The sequence below is a fragment of the Dromaius novaehollandiae genome, chromosome Z, assembly GCF_036370855.1.
Source record: "Dromaius novaehollandiae isolate bDroNov1 chromosome Z, bDroNov1.hap1, whole genome shotgun sequence".
In the NCBI taxonomy this organism is placed as follows: domain Eukaryota; kingdom Metazoa; phylum Chordata; class Aves; order Casuariiformes; family Dromaiidae; genus Dromaius; species Dromaius novaehollandiae.
The window spans coordinates 48,852,356-48,865,042 of NC_088132.1; the positions used below are offsets into that span (position 1 = coordinate 48,852,356).

General features: G+C 38.9%; 1 protein-coding gene across 1 annotated transcript in view; it reads left to right on the forward strand.

Moving 5' to 3' along the window:
* Window positions 1-12,687, forward strand: part of LOC135324954 (RNA polymerase II elongation factor ELL2-like) — a 53,891-nt gene that overhangs the window by 15,247 nt on the left and 25,957 nt on the right. The window contains exon 2 of the mRNA XM_064502135.1: window positions 981-1,028. Within this exon, the coding sequence (XP_064358205.1) occupies window positions 981-1,028 (48 nt within the window). The remainder of the gene's footprint in view (window positions 1-980; window positions 1,029-12,687) is intronic.

Consider the following 12,687-nt stretch of genomic DNA (forward strand, 5'->3'; position numbering starts at 1 on the left):
TGCATGTTCATTTTCAAATAAAGATGGAGTAAATCTTGAGTTAATAATTCTGGTTATACAAATAGTTTCTTGCCCTGTTCAGTATCTTTTTGTATAACAGGTACAGAAGTAGCTTGTGCTTCGTGGTACTTTAGAATTTATTGTTTGTGAGTTTAGTTAAAGCATTCTAAACAGGTCGTGAGCTATAAATGTCAACCAACAGTCTCATTTTTGTATAGATAACTTGTATCTCTAGCTTCTAGTACGTGAGAAATAGATTTCATGGTTCACGTTGTCCTGAATACTTTAATTCCAGTACTAAATTTGCTGTCATCTGTGTGCCTGTCTTGTTAGACAAATTTTTCTTTCAAAAAAAAGAATCTTTTTATGTTGTCCTTATTCTCTAGTAGGTTTTAAGCTGTATAGTTTTAAATGTTTTTATCTGCCTTTAAAGTAACTTGGAATAAGTGTATAATTTGAAGATAAGCTAAAAAACAGTACTGACAAGTTATTTAAACTTGATGTCTGGGCAAGTGAGTGTCTAATTGTAGAGATGTAAAATTGAATGAAAGAACACCCATCTGAAAACAAATTACAAGATTGAAGGCTTAAGTCTGCACTGAGTAACTTTAAAAACTTAGACTGTATTAAGCCTTTATCTGTTTCTAATCATTAATTTCTAATGTGTGACAGTAATAAAAATTGTACGGTAATCCAAACTTACGTATAAGAAGTTAAACTGTTGGAAGATGCAGAGAATCTGTAAATTACCAATACTTATATCTGACTCTTACGTCTTTATATAAACTCTGACTTCTTTGTATGTATATCTACTTTGGGGACGAAGTTCAATATCAATATATGCAAGAGTTTGAGAATTTTTGGCATAATTTCTAGCATCTTTAGTACAGAAACACATGATCACTATTTTTTTTAATGACAAGTTTGGGTGGGAATGAAGCTACTTAAATTCCACTGCTTACATTTTCTTTCTCCCATAGGATCTTATTTCGTCTCGACCTTCAATTCAGTTTCAAGGACTCCAAGGGGTGAGTATTTTGTGTTCTTGTTACATTGGCAAATAAATGCAGTATAGATTAAATTTAAAAAAAATCCTGTGAACTTTTTCATGTGTTTCGATCCAGATGTTTCATTGTATATTTAGCTGAGAGTTATAGCTCAACATGGAAAAGAATCATGCTTGAAATACACTTTTTCCCTTGTTTCTATCACCTTTTAGCCTAAATTTGAAAGGAAAATAAATTATAAGATAGTATCTCTGCCAGAAGTATGTGAAACTGTCGTCCTGTTCCAGCATAAGTCTGACTGAATAGTAATCAGACTTCTGGGAGAATCATATCTGTAACAAAGCCATTTATATGGGCAAAATCCTCTTAACTCAGGAGTACTTCTAAGAAAATCTTTTCTCAGTATAGCTTATTCTCAATACAAACTATGCTGGCAAAAGAATTTCCTTGCCAGAATAAATAACCATCTTGGCTAAGATGGTTAGCCAAAATAGCTGTACCAGAAACTACTCAAGGATAGAGTAACCGGGAGTACAGTTCAATTTGAATCCATGCTGCCATCAGAAGGGGAAGTTGTACTTGCTAGTTTGGCTGAAAAGTGATCCAGTAGAGCAAACCAACCAGCCCAGCTGATCAGCTTCCTGGTCTGCTGACTGTGACAGCAGGGGTGCTAATGCCACAAGGCGGGTAGAAGGAATGTTGGACCTAAAACTGGCTCAAGCTTCTCATGAAATTGTGCTTTAGTGTAGGTAAGTAAGCTTAGGCCAGGGTTACAAAATTTCTGTAGTTCAGGGCTGGCTGGTGAGGGGAAAGTCTTGCCCTTATGTGCTGTCTTGGACCAGTGCTAATGGTTATGCAGCTCCATAGTGAGCTGTATCAGGGAAGTGATCCTGCTGAAAAATATCACCTTCCCCTCACCTGGCTTGCTGTCTGCCCAAATACCCGTGCTTACAAAGGGAGAGGCAGCAAGGAGAAATGCAGCAGCATCCCTTTAGGCACTAGCGTGGATTTTTCCTGTATTCCTATGGCCATATAACCAATCTGAAGTGCATTTTATTTACTTTTTTTTCTTGTTTACAAAACCTAAAACACGTTATGGTTTTACTTCATTTGTTCAAAATAAGTCCTCAGTTTATAAATAATTAACCCGTCTGTTGGCATGAAGTCCTGCAAGTATTGCATTGTAAAAGAAAAATTATCAGCACTCTTATCTACCCTGCATACTCTCTCTGCAAAAGCTTATGTGCTTGTCTTATATTTTTTTCAAGTAACTATTTTAAAGCAGTAGTGTAAGTGTTTTGAGACATTGGTAGTCTGGAGGTGACTTTATTCCTAAGCTGTAAAAATCTGAGGGTTTTGTTACAGTACAATAGCTATTAGAGCTTTTGAGTGCACTGCATGTAAAATATGTGTGTGCCCCTAAGAGTACTCTAATTGGAGCAGTTAGGATTGCTAGATCAATATATCGGAGCATTCTGGAGGCTCAAACTAGTACTGTATATGGGAAGGAAATGCTGAGCTTATGTACTCAATGCCTGCACAGTTGCCTAAATAATTTTGAGGATCTGAATTGGGAAAAAGGTTGAGTTGATGGGTTCTGGGTGGGATGATGTGGGGGTGACCTGCTTTACCTGACCCAGCTTCGCTTCTCCATGGGGAAAGCAGGGGCTGCAGTGGACAGTGTTCCTTGTTTTCCTTCCTCAGTTTCTCCTCAGCTCCAGCAATGCTGGATCTGGGCTGGGGAGGGGGAGAGGCTCCCTGGTTTTCTGCTCTTTCCTCTTTCCTCCCAGTACGTCTACCAGGTAGAAAATGAAGAAACTGAGGGAGGACACTTAAAACCACCTTGGAGTCTGGTCGACACAGGATGCTATAGAGTGAAATAGAGTCAGAAAACTTTTTCCTTCCCTCTCTTCCTCCATGGACTCATGCACACATCTGAAATCATACCTGTATCTAACAAAAATGTGACCTACAGAAAGTTTCCAATGTAACTTGCAATGTTTATCAGCTTGTGTTCAAGTCAGCAAGAAAGAATTGCTTTATCAGTTGCTAGTCTTTAAAGACAAAGGAACACTTTACGAGACTGATGAAGTGACAAATGTCCAATTATGTTGTCATCCTTGTTTCTGTTAAAAATTAGTCAGGGTCTGAGCTTTTTCAAGAGCGAAATTCAACAACAAAGTCAGCTCCCACACTGTGTGAGGTGGCAGTGTTTGCAAGGACTTAAATTTTGCTTCTGTAGCAAGAAGTACTTGTAGAACTTTTCAGATCTACTCATATTTAATGAAATTCAAACTGAGAAATTTATTGAAGGAGAATCCTTCATCCTAAGTATCTGCAATAGGGACAGAAATGTAAGTTCCTTAAGGCAGGTGATTAAATTTTACAAAATAAATTTACTACTGTGTGTACAACAGGAAGAAAATCTCACTCATTCTTTCTGCATATTGTGTGGCCATGTTCTAAGTTTCCTGGAGTGCACAAAACTGCATGATAGGCTACTAGTCTAGCTGCTTTGGAAGGCCTTTGTGTGCTACCTAATTTACAGTTGGAGCTCTGTGGGGTGAAGAGTGTGCTAGAAGTGCGTTCTACAGAATGTAGCCATTACTTACGTGCCAATACGTTGCAAGTTATCTATGATGGCAAAAGTATCTTCCTTTCCCTGAAAATGTTCTTAAAAGCATGTATTGATTTTATTTGTATTTAGTATCTTCAGAATAATTCCTCTGCAATTCAAGCAGCTATGTAACTCTCAGCAGAGACTATAATACTAACGTTAAAAAAAAAAAGTTTCAAAAAAATACTCCATCTCTAGTTACTGCACATTCTAGACTGCTTCCCCTGTGGGTGATCAGAAGGGCTTGAGTGGGGGGGGGGGAAAAAAGGATTCTGCTTGAGGTGATCTAAAACTGTGTAAGATACAGGAATTGAAAGCTGAGCGTTGGAACAGAAGCCTTAAGTTGGGAGAGTTTTATTCACATCTTTGAATTCAAAGCTAAGACTGGTGTCAGATCCAAAATTTGTTTTCCACAAATCTGGTTTCTTCTACCCCACCTCAAAGGTAATTTCAAATCTGTGGACTCTGTCAGCTAATGCCCTTACTGTTTTAAGTGATCCACAGTAAGTCCTACTTTTTTTGAAATTTTAATACTTAAGTTACCTTATGTTTGTTCTGTGGTTGGGCTATGCTGTCAGTGTGGTGAGAGTGAAAGAGGCTGGACCAAAAATGTAAAACTTTAGATGTACAACTACATAAGTGCCTTCTGAAATCTTGTCAGCGTGTATGTTCAGAATATTCAAGAGGAGACTTGGTCACCATCTGTTTTTTCAGATATCTTCAACCACAACTAGTTAGTTTACCTGGATTATGAAATTCTTAATTGCTCAAATGCTGCTGCAGCTGATACCTTGGTATTTCTGATGGTAACATAGGAGTATTGTGAAAGTAGTTAAGAAAAAAAATAACTTGAGAGATCTAGGGATCATGTCACACCAGTAACTTACAATAATACAAATGGCATTCTTCACACATAATCAAACTGCTGCTGATCAAGTCTGACATGTTGCAAAGCCAGACTTTGTATCTATGTATTTCCTAGTTTGAATATTTGCCTTTTTGGTTCCTGGGTCATGTCGCATACAAACACTTAAAAAGCAAGCTTAATTTTTATTCTGTTGTAGGATAGAGTTGCTCTGAAGGGATCTGAAAAGGGGTGGAAGTATATTGGCAGCCTCAGAAGGTACAATAGAAAATCCAGTGATTCAGAAAGATGGTGTACATTTGAAATGGAAATGATTGGAAATCTTCTGTATATGCAGCATAAAAAGCCTTGATGCTTTTCAGTAAGATACCATTGAAGCGGTACTAAAACAGTTTGAATAATGCATAGCTAACAACTTTCAGTTATTTGTGAATTAATAAAATACATGTGAGTGTTAGAATAAATTTTTGTACCAGGGTACATGTCAACCCCTAAGAGGGGGGAGCTTTTCTCCTGGAACATCTTATTCGTAAACTGTTTGGGCTATAACTTCTTGTATCTTCTGAGATAGCTGTAGGATGAAACTGAAAAAAATGGATTGTTATCCTCTTTTAGATTCAGAGCAAGCATCCACAAAGTACAGAACAAGAATGGAGAATATGGAGGGTGGTTGTTTTTTTTCTGGAGTGCGTACACAACTTGATGATGCAGAATAATTTTTAAGAAATACCTTTTAATTAAACATTGCATTTTACACGATGTTAGTCTGGAGAATATAGCAGCTTTGCTGATTTAGATAAAATATTCCTGACTAATTTGAATATTGTCAATTTATGCTTCATTATAACGCAGTAGGGATAAGTAAAGAAATCTGTTAAGTCCAGTATACTGTCCATAGTGATACTCATTTTTAAACAAGTTTGCTTTTCCCTCCTGTGTTTTCACTGTTATGTTTTTAACCGTTTCTTTGCCATGACCTGTAACTTGCTGACACCTTTCTTACGTAGGGAATTTAAAGACAAAATTGATGGAAAGTACACTATATCCCAAACTGGCAGCTTTCTTGGCTTCTTTTTGTAATACATCTGCCTTGAGCATGTCTCTACTTTGGTTGCTGTATGCATTTGGGGGAGTTGCAACAAGGCTTATTTTTCTCCAGTAAGCTTATAAATTGAGTTGTCTAGTTTGAGGAATTGAGTATTATGCTGAAATTTGCTGGTAGCTAGGTCAATTATTTCTTCTGTTCTGCAGAGTAAAATTACTTTTTCTGTGAAACAGCCCTATGACAGTTTACAGGGTAAACGGTTCTTGGGAGAAGAAGATTTGATTGCCTAAAAAGGTCTAATTATGTTCCTTTGTATATCTGTTTCTAGACTAATGCTTACAGTATTCATCTTGTCAAATACTACTTCATTTCATGCACATCGTGCCAGTCTGGTGCCTGAGTCCTAGTTTTCAACTGACTTAAGGGAAATATTCTTGCTGTGAGATCAGTAACCTAAACAAAAACATTTATTTTCATCTAAGAACTGAAGTGCTGCTTAACTATCATGTCAAAACAATTTGAAATTAGCCTTACTTGAATTCATACATGTCATCTGTTGGGGCTTTTGACAAGATGGTTACCTTCAACCCTGAACTGAGAAATACCAGCTCTGGTTACTTCTCTAAACACTACTTGCGTGTCTGGAGATGAGACTTGTTTGTGAGTAACTGAACGCAGCATAGTAAGCAGGTGTTTTCGAAATCTAGACAGTGCCTTGCATGTTAACTTTCTGAGTTATTTTAGCTCTACCTGTGCTGGACTGCTGTCAGGCCTGTGGCTGAATGGGTGCTCCCTCTGCAATCGGTCAATGTTTCAAGCAGGTTAGTTTGCAAAGCATTAGCTCTGCAGTTGCCAGCACCTTGATGTAAGGCTAACAAAACGGACACAAAGGTGTGGGTCTGCAGGGTGCCAGGTGTAGGGATGGAGTGATTAGAGGTGTTACTACAGTTTGAGTCTCAGCGATGTCTACAGGTTTATTGGGCAAAGACTGCTAGACATTTCTTAGTAATAGCGTATAACCCTGTCACACAGCAAAGCAGAATGTTATCAACTGTTGCTGATATCACTAGGGAAACAATTCTTTGACCCCAGATCTATTAATGATTTTTAACCAGAGCAAGAGAGAACATCTGAGAACTCTCTCAGTACCAGTTTTGAGTATCAATGCATCCAGCTAGTGAGCTGGTGTCTAGCTGTGGAAAAATCTATGTATTGGCAGGAGCATGGATATGCATGGAAACAACAAGTCTAAACTTTGTGATGGGGAGAGAGGAACATGATTATTTCTGGAAGCTGCAGGCAGCCAGCTGAACCCCTGCAGAATTTTCATCACCTTCCTGGAAGCTGAAGTCAGATACAAAGCATCTTAATTGTGCAGCTCCTTCCATAAATTTACTAAGTGGTATCTTAAACTGTTCAAGTTCAATTACCCATTACTGTTTAAACAAATCTTTTATACTTTTTCATATGTTGCAGGAATTATTGCTTATTCATTGGTAATCTCATAAAAAGCCTTTCTGAAAACACAGAATATAAAATGCCATTGTTTTATATGTTTTTGTAATATATTACTTGTGTGGTGGCATTACAGATTAGAGTCAGTGTGGTCATATTCCTTCTTACTCATTTTTGCAAGTGCTGAAACTGTCAGGCCCTAGTTTAAGGACAACTTGTCTTATTCTCTGTTCCTGCACAAAACTTTGGTCTTCTCTCCCTGACTGTAATTACTTGCTGTGCAAATATTATTATCCCACTTCATGTTGCTTATGTACCTTGCCCTGACAAAAAAAGACCTCCAAGTGTTGTGTTACTAAATATCTACTACTATGCAGTTTCTGGAGGATTAAATCCCCGTTCACTGCTAGCCAGAAGTTTATATCCTCTTGGGAAGAAATGCAAAGCTGCCAGAAAGAGCCTTAACACTTCACTGGAAACAATGCAGAAGGATAGTAGACACAGCTACACTATATAGTTTCACAGCAGCAAAAGGAATCTAGTGGCCAACTTACGGCATCTCAAATTGGTGGGTGGTACAGCAGTGTAGGTGTCAGAGAGCTCGGTGTGAAGAGAACTTTTCTGCAGCGGGTTTAGAAAGCTGATGAGGAATTCTTGTTGGGAGGCAGTGAAAACAGCACTGTTCTTAATTCTAAAATTCATAAAGATAGCTGTGTGAACTTTAAGAGAGCAAGCAAGTATTGCTGAAGGATAGAAGAGAGGCCAGAGAATTGAGAAAGGGAGAAGGAGTGGAGACTGAAGCTAGATGAAAGGGTTTTTTTTGTTTTTTGTTTTTTTTCCTTTAGCATCCTCCAGTGGTCTATAGATCAGGATAATCAGTAAAATATATGCATCACAAAGGGATTTTGTATAGGAAGATGCTTAAATTTGTTTGCAGGGCAGCCACATGTAATCACATTATTTCTGTAGAAAGGCTAAGGCATCTCGGTTTCCCTTTAGAAGGGGGCATTGACCATTTTTGAAGTTCTGTAGTGCAGCTTTAACAGAGGTGGAGGCTTAATACTTGAAGGAAACAGCATTTTGCAAATGAAATGATTGCGTATTTTAAAATTAAAAATACAAATCAGTGCTGAAGTCTTTTTCTTGCACTTAAGTCTTTTGATGTTTCAAATTGGGCATGCTGGTTTTTGGAGCACTTCTGTCCCCTTGACGGTACAGGCCAGAGATCTGTGCTGACACAAGAGAATGAGCAAAGTTTTGAACTGGTGAGCAAGGGACCTTGGGCAAAGCTACTGCAGCCAAGAGCCAATGGCTGCTGTGGTAAAAATTGTCCCTTTGGGGATTTGTAAAACTGGAAGGTATGTAAAATATGATAGAATGGTCCAGCTGAGGATGGTACTGCCCTTTTCCAGTAACAGGATTTTGCTGTTGAGGTACACATTTACTTGCCTCTTTACAAATGAAGTGTTGAGGAAAGTTACTTATTTACAAAATAGGGACTTGCACTCTGAGCTAAAAAAGCTGTTAGTAAATGTCAGCCTGTTACTGACAGAGCTGCTGAGAAAATGCATAGCCTTGAAGTGCTTATCTCCAGAAGCTGGGACCTAATTTTTGAGACCTGCAACTGTTTGTTGTTTCTTTCTTTATGCTGGGAGGCTGTAAACCTATTGTAGATCTAGTAGAGGCTTATGGAGTGAGATGTGTATTTTTGTGGATGACTCGCACAGGACAGCGAGCAGATGTCAGTTTAGGCCTGTGAACTACCAAACATTTTTTAAAAGTAAGTAAGGCTTAGAGGGGGGAAAAAGTAGTGGTAGGAATGATGAGAAGAAATAAGAGGAGTGGCTTTACCTATCAAGCAGAAGCAGCTTGAAATAGAGCACTGTAAATACTGTCAGCCTGTATGACATGCTACTACACCATGGAAGAGCAAAAAGAGAGAATGAGTACATGTATTCAGAAAGGAAGATGAAACGTGTCGGGCTTGGAAAGCAAAACATGTCTATCCTTAATTAAGGCCACTATCAAAGTATATGGTATTGCCAGAAGTAATGGAAAAGTATAGGACAAAAGTTAAGAAGGGCTACAAGCTGGCGAAAGTGGAATCTTTCCTTATGAAAGGACGGAGGCTGTGGAGAAACATTAGGAGAAAATTCTAAAAGCTATTCTTATGTTAAAGAGTCAGGACAATATGACAGAGTAAAAGAGATTAATGATACATCTGGAAATAATTTATAAAGAGGCAGGGGATTAAAGTCAAGGGTCTGAGTTGTTCTAGTAGGTATCCTATGTTATTAAATCCATTAGATTGTAAGAAATTGTTAATTAACTTGGGGATGTAGATTTTAAAATATTTTGTAATGAGACTGCAGAGGGTCACAAGAGCATTTGATGTTCATGCTCAAGTCCTCCAAGCTGGTAGTTTGTGACACTAAGGCTGGGTCAGGAACAGCACAGCATGTAGGTTGGAGTACCCTTTGGCTGGTGTGATGATGCAAATAAAAGGTTCTGTAAGTATAGTTTTTGTAGGGAAAACTGTACCTATGGAAGGGTGATAAAAGAGGCAAAAACAGGGTGCTAGTTGTGTACCAAAAGGCACAGTTCTGTCAATGTAGTCATCTGCCCAGCTTGTTTTAAGGTCACGTGACCACTTAATCTGAGCTTAAGTCAGCTCTAAGTCTTGCCTTTTTGGTCACTTAAACGTGGAAGCTTATTTTCATTTTTGAAGATTTAAAAGTGCTCTTGGTTGCATCCTTTTGTTTTCAGACAGCTTGCAGAAAGCTTTACTGCTTTATCCGAAGTCTCAAATTTCATAAAACATAAGAGTTTTTTAACATTAGACTCCTACAAAATGTTCATTCTCCCATTTTGACTACTGTATTTTCAGCTAAAAGCTTTTGTTAATTCCAAAGGACCCTTTACTAACTTAGTTCTGACCTACTGGGTTTTTCTTGAGCATATCCAAGCTGGCAACTTGATAGCTTTCATTATGTATAAATAAATACATCTGGTATCCCTACTGTCTTATGCACAGGTGTACTTCACTTCTTTGCCCTTTGATGCTACCTTTTACTACAACACAGCCGTTGTTCTGGTTTTTTGTTTTTTAGCTAGTGATGCTCTAAGAAGGGAAGGCCCTTCTGCAAATAACGTCACTGTGCGATGACTGCAGTGAGTAGTAGTTCAGGAAGTTGGCCTAGTAGAAAACTTACCTTTCTTCTGTAAGGTTAATTTTCTGCCAGGCTAGCTCTCTGAATCTCTGCAGTTGCTCCATTTCTGGGATTTGAAAATAACTCTCCTGGACCTGCTTCTGACCACCTTTTTCAGACTTTACCTTTGACAAAGTCTATTAATCGATGGATTCACTAAAGAGCCAATTTCCTTAAGTAGGAAAGAATGAGGGTGAGGGAATACATAAAATGGTGTGAAGAGGCAGTTTTGAAGCAAAGCTAAGAGGAAGTATGAGAAAGGAAGGGTTTGAGACAAATAGCTAATCATTAGAGAGCAGAAAGTTCTGTCAAAGCTGTTGGAAAACTGTTAGTGTTCACCTGTCAATGCATAAACTACATCTTCAGCTGCTTTTTCTTGTCTTCAGTCTCTGCGTTCTCCCTATGTAGTTTTCTGACAGTGCAAGAGAGTCAAGGTGTGGGGATACACATTAGCCTCTTCTTGGTCCTAGGAACTGTGGCTGTGAACGGGCACTATTCTGTTTTGTGAATCCTTGTCTATCAGAATTTGCCTGCATAAGTTACTTTCTGAAAAAAGTACTCTGTTTTAAGACTATTACCAGTCTATTGGTTGCAAGCTAGCTATCAGTTATCTCCTGAGATGAGTATGAAGGCAGATCTGAGCTGCATGTCAGCAGAACTGGAGCTGCTTGCCTAGTAGAGGCTGTCCAGGGCCAAGGTGGCAGGCAGAAGTCATCTGTATGACTTGTATCTTTAATGTGAAATGATGTACGGGAGGATTGGAGTGACGCTTAGCACAGCTCGCTATATTGATACATTCGTTGGTGGTGGGAAGAATATTCCATGTGATGGGCTCCTTGTGAAGGATGGGGAAGGTAGTATGCACATGGATTAAAAGCGTTTGGGCACGTGAGGAAGAAGCATGGGAGGAGAATGATGCCCTGCCTTCCTGAGCTAGCGCACATTCTGGAAAGTGTAAAGGCTGCAGAATTATCACCTCAGACCTATTTGTAAAAATGCTTTGAATTAGAAGGAAGGGCAATGTTAAGAGGAAGATGCGTAGTTCATGTTAATAAAACCGTGCCTAAACCAAGGGGAGAAGTTGTTTTGAAATGTGTTTATAAGAACTTGTTTTGGAGGTGGCTTGTTTCGTTGTCTAGACACAACCCAAGTGATTCTTTGTGGGTAAGCTGTATATAGATGCAACTTCCCTTCAGAGGTTTCTACTTTCATTGCCTTTTTGGTTGCCTGCTAGTAAGGATACAGTAGATCTAATGAAGGCTTGTGACAAGGACTTCACTATTTCTAGAGGAGCATAGATCACCTATAAATAATGCATTGCATCAGTTCTTATTGCTAGAGGAGGTGTTTGCTATTTAGAAATCTTTGCTGCAAGGGAATATAGCAAATTCCTTTTCAATATTAAGGAGCTTTCTAAAAACAAAAGTACTGACAACTGGCTTGTGGTGCTGCTTCCTGATACCAATAAAAATTTCTGTTCTGGACTAATACAGTTGCAATGTGTGTTTTCTTAATTAAGGCTCCCTGACCTTCTGCTGAAAGTGTAGCTCAAATAGGAAAAACAAACTTTAGATCACTATGCTTATCTGAAGTTGAATGCTATTCCTTAATTCTGATTAAATGAAAAGTCCTTGAACTACCTTTTGAACTTCTAAGGGCTATATAAATTTACAACATAAAAGCAGGACTGTGTACTCAAAATAGGAAGCTTATGTGCAGGAGCTGATGAATCTATAGACTAGTTTAAAGTGTTACTTGTTCACCATTTTTTCCCTTACTTTGCAAAAGATGTCAGCTGCATCAAAACTTGATCTTAAGGATTTGAAGTGACAGTAGGTCTGCTTTCTGCAAACCTCGGTGTTGTTCACGGGCTTATGTATTTGTGCTAAAAGTGAGTAAATAGCATAGAACTCTAGCAGATATATTCCAGACTGCATATTGCCTAGGTAGAATTTATGCTTGTGCCTCTAAGAGGAGCTGACTCAGTTTAACAGGAGATAAGATCTTCCTTGTGAGGAAGTAAGGAAAAAACCTTGAAGCCTGTTGAATTAAATTCTACAGTAGTGTGTGGCAGGAGTGCGTTTGATAGAGCTTAGCACCTCAGGGTTAGGACTTCCCCGGAGGGGCTCAGGGAGCCCTGCGTTCCCTTGGAGAGATGGTATGTGATGTGGATGTGAGGGGGCCAGAACTGCAAAAAGCAGCAGTGGATAGTGAAACAGAGTGACACTTTGGTGACATTGTAGGATTTTTGAAGGCATTTATTCTATAAAAGTTAGGATTTGAAAGGCTCTTATGAGGTCGTCTACTGTCCATTGCATGGCATGTGCTCTCTCTGTTCCCATCCTCTGGTTTCAGCAGCAGTTCTGTTACACAGGCCCACAGTTTCTGAGATATGTCTAGTCCTTCAGGAGATCCTTTATTCCGCAGTCATCTTGCCTCAGGGACAATACCAGCCATCTCTGCAAGCGAAGTCTTGCCCTCCCACCGCA